This window comes from Oncorhynchus mykiss, chromosome 13 (assembly GCF_013265735.2).
Source record: "Oncorhynchus mykiss isolate Arlee chromosome 13, USDA_OmykA_1.1, whole genome shotgun sequence".
NCBI lineage: Eukaryota > Metazoa > Chordata > Actinopteri > Salmoniformes > Salmonidae > Oncorhynchus > Oncorhynchus mykiss.
The window spans coordinates 13,144,071-13,162,937 of record NC_048577.1 but is presented as its reverse complement, the minus strand read 5'-3'; the positions used below and the strand labels follow the sequence as shown (position 1 = coordinate 13,162,937).

Sequence of the window (18,867 nt, the reverse complement as noted above, 5' to 3'; positions counted from 1 at the left end):
GGCAGCGAATACAGCCTCAAATCTTCTTGGGTATGACGCTACAAGCTTTTCACACCTGTATTTTGGGAGTTTCTCCCATTCTTCCCTGCAGATCCTCTCAAGCTCTGTCAGGTTGAATGGAGAGCGTTGCTGCATTTTTAGGTATTTTGATATTTTTTAACCTTCATTTAACTAGGCAAGTCAGCTAAGAACACATTCTTATTTACAATGATGGCCTAACCCGGACGACGCTGGATCAATTGTGCACCACCCTATGGGACTCCCGATCACGGCCGGTTGTGATACAGACCGGGATCAAACCAGGGTCTGTAGTGACACCTCTAGCACTGAGATGCAGTGCCTTAGACCACTGTGGGAAGTCAATCCAGAGATGTTTGTTCGGGTTCAAGTCCGGGCTCTGGCTGACGGACAATTCCTTCTACATCATGGTTTGGTGTTTGCTCTGACATGAACTGTCAGCTGTGGGACCTTATATAGACAGGTGTGTGCCTTTCCAAATCATGTCCAATCAATTGAGTTAACCACAGTTCAACTCCAATCAAGTTGTCAAAACATCTCAAGGATGATCAGTGGAAATCGGATGCACCTGAGCTCAAGAGTCTCATAGCAAAGATGCTGAATACCTATGTAAACAAGGTATTTTTGATTTTTTTATTTGCAAGCATTTCTAAAAACCTGTTTTCGCTTTGTCATTATGGGGTATTGTGTGTAGATTGAGGGAATTGTTTTATTGAATCCATTTTAGAATAAGGCTGTAACGTCACAACATTCTGAAAAAGTAAATGGGTCTGAATACTTTCCGAATGCTCTGTATAGTTGTGTTTTCACCCTCGAGTGTGTGTGTGTGTGTTTTCACCCTCTAGAGTGTGTGTGTTTTCACCCTCTAGAGTGTGTGTGTTTTCACCTTCTAGTGTGTGTGTGTTTTCACCTTCTAGAGTGTGTGTGTGTGTGTGTTTTCACCCTCTAGAGTGTGTGTGTGTGTGTTTTCACCCTCTATAGTGTGTGTGTTTCACCTTCTAGAGTGTGTGTGTGTTTTCAACCTCTAGAGTGTGTGTGTGTTTTCACCCTCTAGAGTGTGTGTGTGTTTTCACCCTCTAGAGTGTGTGTGTGTTTTCACCCTCTAGAGTGTGTGTGTGTGTTTTCACCCTCTAGAGTGTGTGTGTGTTTTCACCCTCTAGAGTGTGTGTGTGTTTTCACCTTCTAGAGTGTGTGTGTGTGTTTTCACCCTCTAGAGTGTGTGTGTGTTTTCACCCTCTAGAGTGTGTGTGTGTGTGTTTTCACCCTCTAGAGTGTGTGTGTGTTTTCACCCTCTAGAGTGTGTGTGTGTTTTCACCCTCTAGAGTGTGTGTGTGTTTTCACCCTCTAGAGTGTGTGTGTGTGTGTTTTCACCCTCTAGAGTGTGTGTGTGTTTTCACCCTCTAGAGTGTGTGTGTGTGTGTTTTCACCCTCTAGAGTGTGTGTGTGTGTGTTTTCACCCTCTAGAGTGTGTGTGTGTTTTCACCCTCTAGAGTGTGTGTGTGTGTGTTTTCACCCTCTAGAGTGTGTGTGTGTGTGTTTTCACCCTCTAGAGTGTGTGTGTGTGTGTTTTCACCCTCTAGAGTGTGTGTGTGTTTTCACCCTCTAGAGTGTGTGTGTTTTCACCCTCTAGAGTGTGTGTGTGTTTTCACCTCCGTCATAAAGTTCCCTCTAGTAGGACTTTAGCCACCAGGAAGTTGTCCTACACTAGAAACCAATCAGTGGTGCGCTGGTCACTTCCTCCCTCCCCTCATGTGTGTTTGTGAGACCTGTGGGGGTGGGTGAGGATAAAGGGCCAGATAGAGACGAACACTCCTCTCAAACATCAACAGTCATCACCTCAGCACAGGTAAGAGACTCAATTCTTCTACTCCATTTAAAATAACCCACAATACACAAACTTGAATGATATAATCATATTTGTCTGATGTGCTACATAAAAACCCCATGAAAACCAGTACTTTCTTCAGTAAATAAACTAATACTCAATGTAATACATTTTGTGACACAGGTCACATTTGCATCTAATTTGCAACAGAAAGTCAGATCATATACATCCAGGGAAATTGTTCTATTTAACTGATAGATTGTATAAAAAAATATTTATTTTTTTGTCTGTAAAAAGGGAGATTATTTTTGGGATTAATAAATTACTTATTAACATGAACCAGGTTACTGTTGTATGAACCTTCCTGTATCTAAGGGGAGAACTTTGCCCAGTGGATGAAAGAGTGGTTCACATTAAAGTTCTAACAGTCATGAGATCAAATGGCATCTTATTAATGATGTGGTAATATTTTGATGGTGCTGCTGCATTCTCATACATTAGTCATGTAACGAGAGGGAAACTGAGACTCCTGGGATGGTGTTGTTGATAAGTCACATTTAGGGCCAGTTTCATGGACACATGCTATTTAGTCCAGGACTAGACGTAAATCCTCGTCCGGGAAACTCACCCTTACCTTTGTTTTAAGAACAAGGTAACATTCTGCCTCTCAATCTTGTTATTTCCTGGTCACGGGGACGTTTATGGCCCTGTGGGTAGCAGGTTAAAGTTGTCAAAGTACACTAAAGACTGACGCATAAACAGCAATAAGGAACAACCTGGTCATTGTGGCAATTAAAACTAGGCTTGGTCTCATCCAGTGACACTTCTCCAGTTCACGGGAAGCCAGCGAGCTGCTAGAGAAGAGGGTATAAACTAATACAGGATTTGACATAACAATTCAAAACGATACGTCTGCGTGTGTTGTGGAGTCTTTCCTATGATAATAAAGTATAATAGGCTACAATAGACAACTCTGGCCAAAACAACTAGGCTTGGACTCGTCCAGAGACACTTTTCCAATTCCCACGAAAGCCAACAAGCTACTGAAAAAACAGACCATAAAGATATTATGGGGGTTGATAGCTAAGTCTCTGTATCTCATGGAGGTGTTTTCTATGCTACTGAACGTCAGTGACTGCCAGGAAGATTCTGATAAGACTCCTTGACTGTTCCAATAATACCAACGCCTGTAAAATACCTCTAGTAATAAAACATCCACTCTGAGCGTGTCCCAAATGACCAGAACCCATTAATTAACAGTTATCTGCCAAGTAGCTCCGACTTCAAGTAAAAGAGATGGACTGGTACTTGCAAGGTCTTGCAAGGTGTGAAATCCATATTACCAGTCTAAGGGTTTTTGAGGGGTGTTGGACTGACAATTGAAATGAGGAAGCAAGCGACATTGTGATTGGTAGGTCTTAGAATTTGGCTGGCAAACAACACAGCTTTACAAAATGGAAATGTTGGTTCGGTGGTTGTCTTTTCTGATTGTTCATTTCAACTCCAAACCCAGTTTATTTCTCCGTGAAAACAAATAAAATGCTAAATTTAGAGAGCATTTATTTCGCCCCATAACCGTCTCCTTCTCCCTGGTTAATGTGTAACTAAAATGGATGCCATGCCATTGTAAAATGACTCAGACAAGCCTGGTATAACATCCTGTGGTCTTGTAACCAGACAGGTTGGCTGTCTAGTTACAACTCCACAGCTTTATGTACACACACACACACACACACTGGCCTGAAACCGTAACTGACTGAATATTCTGCATGTCCAAGTCCATCTCCTAAACTCACTGTTGAAGTTTTGTTTTGTTTTTCAGGAGAAGGAAACAACAGACGGCAAAGATGTGTTGCTCCGGGTTTCTCAAGATTATGATGTTCATCTTCAATGGAGCCATCTTTGTAAGATTCAACTTCTATTCAGCTAACATTCAATTATCCCCCATCTCCTATATTCCAGAATATTCACACCAAAACAGTCTATAGAAAGCTTCTGTTTTTAGCATAATATGCTATTAAATTCACTAAGGTTTTATAGTACTGAAAGGAGTTTGATGGCTTTGAATTAAGTTGTCACTTCCCCTGTCCTCTTTAGCACTCTGGATTTGTAGATGTCCACATAAGCGCCATTTTGAACCCAAGCCTCCTGACCTGTTAGGGTCAATGACCCCTTAGATATTTTCAAGGTCATTCAGAGAGCGAACAGGATAAGAAAGTGCACTTCAGAACAGGAATGTGTCACATCCAAGTTCCACAGGGACCATAAATGACAGTCATATCTTTGTGAGGATAGATTTGTGTATTGAGGAAAACTTTACCTAAACTTAGCAAAAAAAGAAATGTCCTCTCACTGTCAACTGCATTTATTTTAAGCAAACTTAACATGTGTAAATATTTGAGTGAACATAACAAGATTCAACAACTGAGACATAAACTGAACAAGTTCCACAGACATGTGACTAACAGAAATGGAATAATGTGTCCCTGAACAAAGGGGGGGGGGGGGGGGGGGGGAGGGGGTCAAAATCAAAAGAAACAGTGAGTATCTGGTGTGGCCACCAGCTGCATTAAGTACTGCAGTGCATCTCCTCCACATGGACTGCACCAGATTTGCCAGTTCTTGCTGTGAGATGTTACCGCACTCTTCCACCAAGGCACCTGCAAGTTCCCGGACATTTCTGTGGGGAATGGCTCTAGCCCTCACCCTCCGATCCAACAGGTCCCAGACGTGCTCAATGGGATTGAGATCTGGGCTCTTCGCTGGCCATGGCAGAACACGGACATTACTATCTTGCAGGAAATCACGCACAGAACGAGCAGTATGGCATTGTCATGCTGGAGGGTAATGTCAGGATGAGCCTGCAGGAAGGGTACCACATGAGGGAGGAGGATGTCTTCCCTGTAATGCACCACATTGACATTGCCTGAGTGACAACAAGCTTAGTCCGATGATGCTGTGACACACCACCCCAGACCATGACGGACCCTCCACCTCCAAATTGATCCCGCTCCAGAGTACAGGCCTCGGTGTAACGCTCATTCCTTCTATGATAAACGTGAATCCGACCATCACCCCTGGTGAGACAAAACCGTGACTCATCAGTGAAGAGCACTTTTTGCCAGTCCTGTCTAGTCCAGCGACAGTGGGTTTGTGCCCATAGGCGACACTGTTGTCGGTGATGTCTGGTGAGGACCTGCCTTACAACAGGCCTACAAGCCCTCAGTCCAGCCTCTCTCAGCCTATTGCAGACAGTCTGAGCACTGATGGATTGTGCGTTCCTGGTGTAACTCGGGCAGTTGTTGTTGTCATCCTGTACCTGTCCTGCAGGTGTGATGTTCGGATGTACCGATCCTGTGCAGGTGTTGTTACACGTGGTCTGCCACTGGGAGGATGATCAGCTGTCCGTCCTGTCTCCCTGTAGCGCTGTCTTAGGCATCTCACAGTACGGACATTGCAATTTATTGCCCTGGCCACATCTGCAGTCCTCATGCCTCTTTGCAGCATGCCTAAGGCACGTTCACCCAGATGAGCAGGGACCCTGGGCATCTTTCTTTTGGTGTTTTTCAGGGTCAGTAGAAAGGCATCTTTAGTGTCCTAAGTTTCCATAACTGTGACCTTAATTGCCTACCGTCTGTAAGCTGTTAGTGTCTTAACAACCATTCCACAAGTGCATGTTCATTAATGGTTTATGGTTCATTGAACAAATCAAATCAAATGTATTTATATAGCCCTTCGTACATCAGCTGATATCTCAAAGTGCTGTACAGAAACCCAGCCTAAAACCCCAAACAGCAAGCAATGCAGATGTAGAAGCACGGTGGCTAGGAAAAACTCCCTAGAAAGGCCAGCATGGGAAACAGTGTTTAAACCCTTAACAAAGAAGATCTGTGAAGTTATTTGGATTTTTACGAATTATCTTTGAAAGACAAGGTCCTGAAAAAGGGACATTTCTTTTTTTGCTGAGTTTATATACTCTCTGGTTATGATATTACCCAGAACTAATATTGTAAGTCATTTTTAGTCACAGTAAGAAGATGAATTACCTGCCTTGTCATACTAGCTAATTACTGTGGGTTCGGGATTTCTTTCAAAAATTGTGAAGTTAATGGTTGCAGAGATGACCATATTGTGTATGATGACAACATTTGCCCCACTTATTCTCCACGACGCATTCTAATGATATGGTTTAGAGTTTTCAAAGAACATTCCAAGTATACTCCCTGTACTCTTCATCAACATTTTCCCAAACACTAAAACTATCCCCTCCCCTTATTTCTCCTCTTTCTCTCTCCCACCTCCCTGTTGTGTGTATCAGTTGGCAGGTGTGGCCATCCTGGCAGTGGGGGTGTGGGTGAAGGTGGACAGTGGCTCTCTACTGGGAGTACTAGACAACATTAAGGACGCCCCAGCAGAACTGGGCCAGCTGGCTAACGTGGCCTACCTGCTCATGGGGGTCGGAGGGGTCCTGCTGATCATGGGCTTCCTAGGGTGCTGTGGAGCCATGAAGGAGTCCAGGTGTATGCTGATGCTGGTGTGTCATCTTTGACCATTGAACATAAATATTCAGAAATCGATTTAATACAAATACCAACTTGACTTTTACTCTGTTTATTTTTGAATATTCGTACTGGTATGGAAAGATTAATTCATTATTTGTTACTTTAAAAAAAATGTTTTGTGCAAAATTACTTTCTTTGTTGATATACACAATTATATATTTATAGAATTTTGACCTTTGATCTAATGTGATAGTTTTGACCCTTTGTTTTTTTCCCATCAAACCCTTAACCCCTGTATGCTTGTCTGTTCCTTTCCAGTTCTTCATCATCATCCTGATCATATTCATTGCAGAGGTGGCTGGGTGCGTGGTGGTCCTCGTCTTCCAACCACTGGTAGGTAGTTATTAACACTGTATGGGCCCTGGTCTTGTGATTATTGTGACTTTGCCATTGTAATTGTTTGTAAGCTTGTGTAGTCAAATGAATCTATGATCGTATGCTATCCATTTGTTGTTTGTATGCTGTTCTTTGTATGACATTTTAATATTTGATTATTAACCAATGATATTAGGCCACTCTTAGCCATGATTACAGACACCTGTGTCTTTTGATACAATATAAACGAGTCATCCCGCAGTGTTTGTGATTATACCCTGATGAAGACAGCTTGGCTGTCGAAACGTTGGTAATTCCATTTTTGCATCTGAGCTCCTAGAGTGTGCGGCTCTCTTTTATTTTCAAGTTTTCTACTCCGCTAGCCAGCACCTCGTCTTAATAGGTGTGCGTTTCTTTTTCTTCTAGATGGTTTTGTTCATATTGGCAGATAAAAACAGTTTTTATACAGTAGTAAATCAAATAGCCTAATGTTGGGACAATAAAGATGTTCTGAATTTGTGGAAATGGGTTTGTGTTCTGTTTTGTATGTTTTAGGCTAAGGAAGTTCTTGAGGACCTTAGTGAGAAGGTTGTTGACAGCATTCAAAAAGACTATGGGAAGGATGAGAGCCTGACTTCACTATGGAATGGTACCATGGAACAGGTATACTTCATTCATTCACACTACTATATTAAGTAGTGAATTTACTGCCACTCTGCCAGTGGATGTTATTAGCGCCCTTCTGTGTACTCAATAAATGCATAGGTTCTTATGCAGATTATTTACAGGTTTCAGAGAAGGCAGTGGTGCTTGGCTACGCTAGTTGCTTACTGTGTTCTGTAGATGCTACCATGTCATAATGATTTGTGTCTCTGTGCTTCCCTCTTAGTTCAAGTGCTGTGGATACCGCAATTACACAGACTTCGATGGATCCCCTTTCCAAGAGAACCCAACTGACCCTACGTACCCACCAACATGTTGCAGTAAAACTGAAACGTGCACAGCTGCTGCTGCTGAACGCTCGGTACAGAGATCTAACAGTACAATACAGGGTCTTCCGATGTGCTGTGTTTAGACCAGCAGGGTTTCCTTACACTTTGGTTGGGTCACATAGTCATGAACATCTCCTGCCCCCGGCTAGGTTTTACATTTAATAGCCTGTGTTTGTGTGTTTATAATCATTGAATAGCCATGCAGCTATCTAATTCTAATACTGGAGTGCTGTTTCCTCCCCAGAATGTCATTGGCTGCTTTACCATGTTGCTGAACCTGATAGAGGACAACGCTGTCATCATTGGAGCTGTTGGACTGGGCATCGCTGCGCTTGAGGTACAGTACACCTGTTACAATACTATCAGCATCCCAAATAGCATCCTATTCCCTACATAGTGCCCAACGTTTGACCAGAGCCCTATGGGCCCTCTTCAGGAGTAGTGCATTATAAAGGTGTTAGGGTGCAATTTGGGCCCTAGTCAAAAGTAATGCACTATAAAGGGATTAGGATGCCATTTGGAACGTAACCATTATATTCCGTTAACACTTGTGACGTGTCATCGTTTCAGATTGCTGCCATGGTGGTGTCAATGGTTCTCTACCAACAGATTGGTAACAAGTAGCACTGAGGACCCCGACATCCAGGACCACGCCTGTTTAACCATCATCATTGCCTCACCTTGACACCTTCAGTCGACATGTTTAATTTCAAACACCAAAGATTATTAAAATATTTCAATTCTAAAAGAAAAACAAGAGAGGAAGGAGCGTTGTTCAAAACCCTGTTGTGACTCGATCACCTCCATGGTATATCAACAATATCTGGGCACATATACTGTATAGGGCCTACTGTATACATTCAGTACTTATTTATGTGTAAATTAGATTCCTTTATCTCTATCCTTATTTGTTTATTGCTGAAGCTGAAGACTTTACATGAAGGTATGATGTTTTGAGAAGGTAATTGCTTTACACTTGCTCTAACTGGCAAGACTTTTTATTTTATTTTTTATTCTACAGTCTTGAATGGATATACAGTGTCTCATTTTGTACATATAAATATTGAAGTTTAGAAATTACCACATTCAATCTGACTTGTTTATTTCTTGTTCTATTCTTTACGAGGAAATTAAACATGTTCTTATATGCAATAGTTTCTCAATCATATTCACCTAAAGTTGGCATCTACTAGGCTACTTTTTAGATCAGACTTGCAGATTCGGTGCCTCTTTTTAAATCCCTGCTGAAGACAAGACTTTTATGAAGATGCTTTTAATGTATGATTTTAATTAGCAATTTTTCAATTCTCCTTCCTCCTGTCTTTGTTAGTATTTATATTTTATGATATGAAGCACTTTTACTTGTATTGACAGCCTGGTCTCAGACTAGATGTAACATAGTAAATGTAAATCTGTGAAATGCAAATTAGTATGATATGTTACTTTTGGTATGGTTACATAACAGATGGTTAATTAAATGAAAGCAGGGTGGTTGACTGGGTGGGCGTATAAGGCGAACTTCTAGCAACCCAAAGGTTGAGAGTTTGAACCTCATCACGGACAACTTTAGAAACTACTTACTACTTTTTTGCTACTTTGCAACTACTTAACATGCTAGCTAACCCTTCCCCTAACCCTTTTAGCTAACCATAACCATTTTAGCTAACCATTTCCCTGACCTTAACCCTAACCCCTAGCCTAGCTAACATTAGCCAGCTAGCTAACGTTAGCCACCTAGCTATATTTTGTTACATTGTATGTTTTATTGTAATTTGTAACATATCATACGAAATGGGTGGTGAACATCCTTAAATTAATACATACCCTACAAAATGTCACATATCATACTTTATACAGTGCCTTTCGAAAGTATTCAGACCCCTTGACTTTTTCCACATTTTGTTACGTTACTGGCTTATTCTAAAATGTATTACATTGCTTTCTCCCCCTCAATCTACACACATAATGACAAAGCAAAAATATTTATAAAAACTGATATCCAATTTACATAAGTATTCAGACCATTTACTCAGTACTTTGTTGAAGCACCTTTGGCAGCAATTACAGCATTGAGTTTTCTTGGGTATGACGCTACAAGCTTGGCACGCCTGTATTTGGGGAGTTTCTCCCATTCTTCTCTGCAGATCCTCTCAAACTCTGTCAAGTTAGATGGGGAGCATTGCTGCACAGCTATTTTCAGGTCTCTCCAGAGACTTTCGATCGGGTTCAAGTCCGGGCTCTGGCTGGGCCACTCAAGGACATTCAGAGACTTGTCCCGAAGCCACTTCTATGTTGTCTTGGTTGTGTGTTTAGGGTCGTTGTCCTGTTGGAAGGTGAACCATTGCCCCAGTCTGAGGTCCCAAACGCTCTGGAGCAGGTTTTCATCAAGGGTCTCTCTGTACTTTGCGCCGTTCATCTTTCCCTCATTCCTGACTAGTCTCCCAGTACCAGCCACTGAAAAAGATCCCCACAGCATGATGCTGTCACCACCATGCTTCACTGTTGGGATGGTGCCAGGTTTCCTCCAGATGTGAAGCTTGGCATTAAGGCCAAAGAGTTCAATCTTGGCTTCATCAGAACAGAGAATCTTGTTTCTCATGGTCTGAGAGTCCTTTAGGTGCCTTTGGGCAAACTCCAAGTGGACTGTCATGTGCCTTTTCTTGAGGAGTGGCTTCCGTCTGGCCACTCTACTATAAAGACCTGATTGGTGGAGTGCTGCAGAGATGGTTGTCCTTCTGGAAGGTTCTCCCATTTCCACATAGGAACTTTGGAGCTCTGACAGAGTGACCATCAGGTTCTTGGTCACCTCCCTGACCAAGGCCCTTCTTCCCCGATTGCTCAGTTTGGCCAGGTGGCCAACTCTAGGAAGAGTCTCTGTTGTTCCAAACTTCTTCCATTTAAGAATGATGGAGGCCACTGTGTTCTTGTGGACCTTCAAGGCTGCATATATTTTTTGATATCCTTCCCCAGATCTGTGCCTTGGCACAACCCTGTCTCGGAGCTCTACGGACAGTTCCTTCGACCTCAAGGCTTGGTTTTTGCTCTGACATGCACTGTCAACTGTGGGACCTTATATACATACACAGGTGTGTGCCTTTCCAAATCACGTACAATTAATTGAATTTACCACAGGTGGATTCCAATCAAATTGTAGAAGCATCTCAAGGATGATCAATGGAAACAGGATCAATTTCGAGTCTCATAGAAAAGATGCTGAATACTTAAGTAAATAAGGTATTTGTTTTTTATTTTAAATACACTTGCTAACATTTCTAAAAACCTGTTTTCGCTTTGTCATTATTGGATATTGTGTGTAGATTGCTGAGGGGATAAAAAATATATATTTTAGAATAAGGCTAACGTAACAAAATGTGGAAAAAGTCAAGGGGTCTGAATACTTTCCGATGGGCTGTAGCTTGTCATAGATTTACATACAGAATAATATGAAATGCTCTGATACCAGGTTCCTATTGAAAAGCACAATAGAAATAAAGTTAACATTGTATCCTCGAGCTACATCTATTGTTACAAAATGTTAATTGTGACACCTCTGATTATGACCTTATGACCCAGAACTGCGTTGCCCTGGGAAACGGGTGCGCATTGCCATGAAGAAGGTTCGTGCTCGTGCCCCTGTCAAAAGAAGATACCAATAGCAAGTTAGCTTGTCAGCTGGGCTAGCTAAATACAACTTGTAGCCTACAAAAAGGTCATTAAGAATGCAAGCGCAACTCATTAATTTGCCAATTATTGAACAGCTAATAAGGAATTTCATAACTTTTAGCTTTTGCCTTTGGCCAATTATATACACAGTAACTAGCTAGCTAACGTTATTTAATTAGCTAAAAATGCACATTTTTCAAAAGGAATATGAAATATCCAAGCCTATAGTAGCTAGTTAACTTCTAGCTAACTTTGGATAACATTATTTTTGCATGTAATGAGTGTTTGTCATTTCAATGATGGATAACAATTCAACAACAACGTTGAGTATTGAACATTTCCAGATTATTGGTCTATGTGAAAAATGTTAACCTGTATGTATGGTTTCGGTAGATTGAACCAACCGGTTCATGACATTACAGCGCTGTCACCCATGTCCAGACTACATCACCTGTATGGCCTGTTGAGGTACCTGATGATGTTACTCAGTGGCATCATATTTGTAAGTGCATCGTTTTTTGTGTGCTTTTTGGGGGGGTTATCTGTAGATTATACCAAAAGAGGCTATTAGGCTGGACCTCAATCAAACCCACACTGCAGAACGATTACATTCACAACAACATGTAGGTTGGAGTGACAGTTCGATAGAATCATCAGACCACAGGGAATCAGAGAATCTCCTTTGAATCTCCATGGTGCTGCTTTTTAGGATGTCAATATAAATTAATGTATTTATGGTTGTTTGTAATTTTGCCTTGCCTTTTAATCATTATGTTTTATTGTTTTTACCATTGAGGACCACTTTGTAAATAAGCGTTTTAATTAACACTTTCAAGTGATATCCTCTGGGTCCATATTGTACACTTTGTTGTATATGTCTGTTACCCAAAATAAATTCAATTCAAATAGCTTTTTAGTCCAAGACTATGCTTAATCGGTTCTAGGAAACTGGCCCTATGTGTTACAGATGGTATGCTCAGGATAGTCCAACGTTTTAAATTCAATATAGTTTAGTTGAGGCCCTGCATTCATTTCAGAATCTAGTTTGATCAACTCTTAGCCCGTGTCTACAGTAATTGTTGGGGAAAACACGATAATGATGCATCAATATGATCAATCTCATGTTCTTTCACCCAATCAGTATGTCCAATGTCAATACACTCTATCAATACCCTTTACATTTTTACCTTTGTTAAGAACAAATTATTATTTTCAAAGACAACCCATTGTTCCTAGGCTAACTGCCTGTTCAGGGGCAGAACAGCAGATTTGTACCTTGTCAGCTCAGGGATTTGAACTTGCAACCTTTCGGTTACTAGTCCAACGCTCTAACAACCAGGCTACCCTCAATCTCATGGATGTGCATCTCATTCTCTACCCCAATATGGTCGCCTGACCAGTTCCCCCACGGGACACTGTCTTAAATCAGAAGGTTCTACAATCTAGTCATTCTAACTCTATGGTCCATCTCTTCCCCCATCCAGGTGAGTGGCCTTGTGCTGTTTGGCCTAGGCGTGTGGATTAGGTACGGGGCGGCCACCTTTGTCCAGGTGATGGGCTCTTTCTCGGCACAGCTGGTGACCATCAGCTATGTGTGTATGTGCCTGGGGGCCATCCTGTCTCTGCTGGGGTTCATTGGCTGCTATGGGGCCTGGAGCGAGAACCGCTGCCTCATCTTGCTGGTAAGAGACCGTGAATCCCAAACCACCCCCTCGCCCCGACCAATTCGCTCTGAGGGCCCTCTGTTGACGCGTGTTGTTGTCAAAACTCCAAGGGTGACTTCCAGAGGGTGACAAGGGGGTCAATAAACTCTAACTTCTGGACACACTCGTGACTTGATGGAGGCAATTCATGTTTCACTTTTAAATAATAAAACAAACATGAAATTCAAATGAGCAAATTCCCCCTGTCGTTTTACAAGATATAAACCTCATCGACAGTATAACATGGGGGGACTACCATTTGGGGCTCAGTCTAGAAGAAAGGTGGGTCACTTTTGTGGAGTGTAGTCTTCATAAAGTCTTGGTAATGGTTGAGAGTCTGTTAGAAGGAGCCATTTTGGCCTACTTATTTGGTTGTTGTGTTGTGTAGTCTATACCCTTGTTTCTCAAACCTCTCCTCGGGGACCCCCAGATGTTTCACAATTTTGTTGTAGCCCTGAACTAGAACACCTGGGCCACGTTCAGTTGCCAAATGTTGTCGAACATTGCAGATAGTGAAGCCATGAGTATAGCCGACATGATTTCTTTTTCCACATGTTGGAGAGGCATGTTTGTTCTACATAACATATTTCTATCTGAACGTTCCAAGATGTTGTGTCCTTCTGAACGGATTTAAGTAGTCAATCAAGGGCTTGATTATTAGTTGAATCAGATGTGCTAGGCAAGTTCCACAGAGAAATTTGATGGTTGCTCTATAGTCTTTGTGTATTCCACTTAAAGAGATTGAACGGGATCTTAAGCATTTACGAATTCGTAACATATCGTACGAATTGGAATTGCTAACATAGCATAAGAATTACATGATTTAAAAAATGATGATTTAAAAAAAATGATTTACAAAATTGTGCACACTTTTCAGACACCTGTTTTGGCTCGTGAGCTCTACTTTCAAAACTACTGGGTGAAATTATACAAAACATCTGTAGCGTCACTTTAATTTGTACACTAGATGGAACTATATGTTGGGTCACAGGAGACCAGGAAGTGGGAATGCACAGGTATAGAGAGTGTACAGTTCTTACCCTGCTCACCTTTGGAACTATGTTGTGGTTGATTCTAACCCTCTCCTTGATCTGACAGTATTTCTTCATCGTGTCCATGATGTTTACAGCTGAGGTTACTGGGGTTATTTTCATCTTGGTGTACAAAGATCTGGTAAGCAGATTATCCACTCACCCTCACTGTTTAAACTGTAAAGAAGATGCCATACAAAGCACATACGATCCACTCACACCCTCACTGTCTAAACTGCAAAATAAAAACTGTACGAAGCACAGACAATCCACATTGACCCTATCCTCACAGTCTAAACTGCAACAAAGATACTGTACAATGCACATATGATCTATTCACTTTCACTATCTAAACTGCAACAAAGAAACTGTACAAAGCACAGATGATTCACACACAGCCTTACTGTCTGAACTGCTACAAAAATACTGTAAAGTTTTCTTGGTGGGATTAACAGTCAAGCACTGGGGTAAATGATTGGGCGACTTCCTGTGTTTCAGGTGGAGGTTATGATTCGTGGAGCCAGTAAGGACTCTTTACGGATGTCCTATATGGGACCAACGGCTTCAGACCCCATATCAACAGCCTGGAACACCATCATGGTCCATGTGAGTGGGCTATGTGAACTCTGACTTTAAAGGGGCAATCAGCAGTTGCTACATTCATTTTTTGGACTTTTGGAATTATTTATATATAACCATTGATTCTTGAAGTTTATAACTTATAAATGCCTCATGAGCTTAGTTCAGAACCCAAAATATACTGTAAGCTTGTTTTACTCCAATGTTTGTGAACAAAGTAAATGTAAACAAACACTATATAGCCTAAAAACATTGTTACAACTATGATGTTGATATCATGGATGATCAGTCCTTGAATCCATATCTCTGTTTATGAATTTGAGAGTGGTTATATTTCTCCAGCCTCATCCCTCAGCTTTTTACCAAAACGGGTGGGGGGGACGCTTTGTCATCATTGTTTTTACTGCTGATTGCCGCTTAATACCAGTAGGATCTACCATACCCTGGGTACCAGTCTATCATTCCACTCCTTGCCTCTCCTTGTCATGCCAAACTTTGGCATATGACACGAACTACAAGGAGTGCAATGTTTGCACTAAACAGGTCTGGTTTTCAGACTAGAGCTACCGTTCTTCACTGTATATGTGCAAAAGCTCCGGAAGAAACATGTAAGCCCATCAATTGTAAATGGGAACCAATAGAAGCCCACCTGTTTCACTGTCTCAACGCTCTGCCTTTCTCTACTGTGTGCAGTACAAGTGCTGTGGCTTTGACAACTCCACGGAAGACTTCAAGAACTCCGTGTTCAGTGCTAACACTGGCCTGTTGTACCCCAAGACGTGCTGTGTTGACCTGACGAGCACCGCCTGCGACGGCCTCGACACCACCCAGGGCCTGATACACCCAAAGGTAGGGTAGACTTTTCCACATGAATAAGCCGAGCCAAACCAAGCTGTACCGAGCTGGCCTGGTTACACATCCACCATAGCTGGAACGACTTTGACCCCTTTCACTCTATCGTGTTGACCCACAGCAAACTGTTCTGGTTTGGATATTTTCTTACATTTGTCTTTTTCAGCATGGTTCCAGAAACTATGGTGGATGTAGCAGTGTCAAAAGTCATTACTCCGTTGCCTATTTCTAAGGGCCAAATCCTAATTTGGGTAGTGGCCATGTCTTGTGAAGGAACAGATGGTGACGTCCTCTTTATCTATCTGTCGGTCACCAGAGCTGCATTACCAAACTGATCAATGTGATCCGGGACCAAAGCGTCATCTTTGGCTCCACTGCTTCTGGGATCTGTGTCATGGAGGTAAGGGTCCTTTCAGATTAGCCCAAATTTATATGGTGAGATTTGCCCAAACTTACACTATCGTTCAAAAGTTTGGGGTCACTTAGAAATGACTTTGTTTTTGTCCATTAAAATAACATAAAATTGATCAGAAATACAGTGTAGACATTGTTAATGTTGTAAATGACTATTGTAGCTGGAAACGGCTGATTTCTTCTAATGGAATATCTCCATAGGCGTACAGAGGCCCATTATCAGCAACCATCACTCTTGTGTTCCAATGGCACGTTGTGTTAGCTAATCCAAGTTTATAATTTTAAAAGGCTAATTGATCATTAGAAAACCCTTTTGCAATTATGTTTTGCACAGCTGAAAATTGTTGTTCTGATTAAAGAAGCAATAAAACTGGCCTTCTTTAGACTAGTTGAGTATCTGGAGCATCAGCATTTGGGGGTTCGATTACAGGCTCAAAATGGCCAGAAACAAAGAACTTTCTTCTGAAACTCGTCAGTGTATTCTTGTTCTGAGAAATGAAGGCTATTCCATGCAAGAAATTGCCAAGAAACTGAAGATCTCGTACAACGCTGTGTACTACTCCCTTCACAGAACAGCGCAAACTGGCCCTAACCAGAATAGAAAGAGGAGTGGGAGGCCCCGGTGTACAACTGAGCAAAAGGTACAAGTGCATTAGAGTGTCTAGTTTGAGAAACAGACACCTCACAAGTCCTCAACTGGCAGCTTCATTAAATAGTACCTGCAAAACACCAGTCTCAACGTCAACAGGGAAGAGGCGACTCCGGGATGCTGGCCTTCTAGGCAGAGTTCCTCTGTCCAGTGTCTGTGTTCTTTTGACCATCTTTTATTTGTATTGGACAGTCTGAGATATGGCTTTTTCTTTGCAATTCTGCCTAGAAGGACAAGCAGCCTTCAATTCTCAGAACAAGAATAGACTGATGCGTTTCAGAAGAAAGTTCTTTGTTTCTGGCCATTTTGAGCCTGTAATCTCACCCACAAATGCTGATGCTCCAGATACTCAACTAGTCTAAAGAAGATCAGTTTTATTGCTTCTTTAATCAGAACAACAGTTTTCAGCTGTGCTAACATAATTGCAAAAGGGTTTTCTAATTATCAATTAGCCTTTTAAAATTATAAACTTGGATTAGCTAACACAATGTGACATTGGAACACAGGAGTGATGGTTGCTGATAATGGGCCTCTGTACGACTATGTAGATATTGCATTAAAAATCAGACGTTTCCAGCTACAATAGTCATTTACAACATTGTCTACACTGTATTTCTGATCAATTTTAATGTTATTTTAATAGACAAAAACAAGGACATTTCTAAGTGACCCCAAACTTTTGAATGGTAGCGTATATGGTGAGAGTTACCCAAATGTATATGGGGAGAGTTACCCAAATGTATATGGGGAGAGTTACCCAAATGTATATGGGGAGAGTTACCCAAATGTATATGGTGAGAGTTACCCAAATGTATATGATGAGAGTTGCCCAAATGTATATGATGAGAGTTGCCCAAATGTATATGGGGAGAGTTACCCAAATGTATATGATGAGAGTTACCCAAATGTATATGATGAGAGTTGCCCAAATGTATATGATGAGAGTTGCCCAAATGTATATGGGGAGAGTTACCCAAATGTATATGGGGACAAAATGACTAGAGGGTAGAGACATTGGCCACAAACAGCCACAGGTGGTTTCCATTGTGATCACCATCGTGTAAATGAACGTCTTAAACAGTAAATTGGCCTTGTGAATCAACATGGATCAGACAAAATAACACAATCACTGCTAGCTGTTATTGAGTCTCTCACTGAGGAAGACAGTGTCATGAATGGTCATTTCAATAGTGGATGCCAAGGCAGATAAGACTAAGGCTGCATCCCAAATGGAACCCTATTCCCTATATGGTGCACTATTTTTGACCAGGACCCATAGGGCTCTGATCAAAGGTAGTGCACCATGTACAGTAGGGAATAGTGTGCTATTTGGGATGCAGTCTTATGCTATTTGGGATGCAGATCTGCCTTTGCACCCACTAATGAAATGACTCCATTCATGACACTGTTCTCCTGAGAGACTCCACAACCACTAACACCACCCCAACACAAATGAACTGAAACATTAGCTTAGCCTCAAAGTTAGACTTTTGTGTTAAAACATAGTTTCCACATGCAGTGTGTGTGTGTGTGTGCGTGTGCGCGTGCTCGATGTGAACAACCCCATTACCACATGAGTGAACTCAGCAAAGCCAGCTAAACCTATTTCAGAAGAGTCAAAGTTAGACAGAGCTATAGCTCCCTTCCGTGGCCTGTGGTGTGTGTTAATGACGCTTCAATGTGTTTCCCGTGGCCAAATACGTGTGTGTGGTTTTTGTTGTGTGTGTCTGTTTCAGTTGGCGTCCATGATGGTGTCAGTAGTGTTGTTCGTCAGACTAGGCAACACCTATTATTAGACCAGCAGCAACACAGAGAACAGAGCCTGACCCAGGCATGGTAGGTCAACCAGACCAGAGACAACACCATAATAAATGAGACTTGCAGATGAAGCCTCCTTGTCAGTAGACTGTGGTTATTGTGGTGCTTAGGGACTGCTTAGGGTTTATGGTGGATGTGGGAGGGTGGGTGTGTCTCTCTGTATGTGAATGTGTGATGATTAGCAGGCTAGTGAACAGGAAAACTCTTTGACAACTACTCCCTCTTGTGGAATATATCTGAAGTGTCAGAGGCAGAATCACAGTATCATGGTCAGTCACATGTCTGGGAACATTAAGTAACATTGAGTTATATTATAATAATATATGCCATTTAGCAGACACTTTAATCCAAACAGGTTTACGGTAGTGCGTGCATACATTTTTGTTCTCCTTAACAGTTACTTCACTCACTAACAGATAGAAGCTGCCTATGGGAAAGTGGTCGAG

General features: G+C 41.7%; 2 protein-coding genes across 3 annotated transcripts; both read left to right on the top strand.

The window, feature by feature from the left end:
* The first annotated feature begins 1,769 nt into the window (after positions 1-1,769).
* On the top strand, positions 1,770-8,802 carry LOC110485650 (tetraspanin-1). The gene is made up of 8 exons (XM_021556753.2): positions 1,770-1,864; positions 3,666-3,747; positions 6,162-6,377; positions 6,664-6,738; positions 7,276-7,383; positions 7,610-7,744; positions 7,957-8,049; positions 8,283-8,802. Exons 2-8 carry the CDS (start codon positions 3,691-3,693, stop codon positions 8,334-8,336), a joined length of 738 nt encoding a protein of 245 aa, XP_021412428.2. The 5' UTR covers positions 1,770-1,864; positions 3,666-3,690; the 3' UTR covers positions 8,337-8,802.
* A 2,289-nt stretch (positions 8,803-11,091) lies between these two features.
* LOC110516103 (tetraspanin-16-like) lies at positions 11,092-18,863 on the top strand. Of its 2 annotated transcripts, XM_036940287.1 has the most exons (8): positions 11,092-11,421; positions 11,769-11,877; positions 12,860-13,057; positions 14,177-14,251; positions 14,608-14,715; positions 15,382-15,537; positions 15,857-15,940; positions 18,340-18,863. In XM_036940287.1, exons 2-8 carry the CDS (start codon positions 11,809-11,811, stop codon positions 18,397-18,399), a joined length of 750 nt encoding a protein of 249 aa, XP_036796182.1. In that variant the 5' UTR covers positions 11,092-11,421; positions 11,769-11,808; the 3' UTR covers positions 18,400-18,863. The 2 variants fall into 2 exon arrangements, with proteins under 2 accessions (XP_036796182.1, XP_036796181.1); XM_036940286.1 differs by lacking the exon at positions 11,092-11,421 and having other exon boundaries at positions 11,462-11,877.
* Positions 18,864-18,867: the final 4 nt, after the last annotated feature.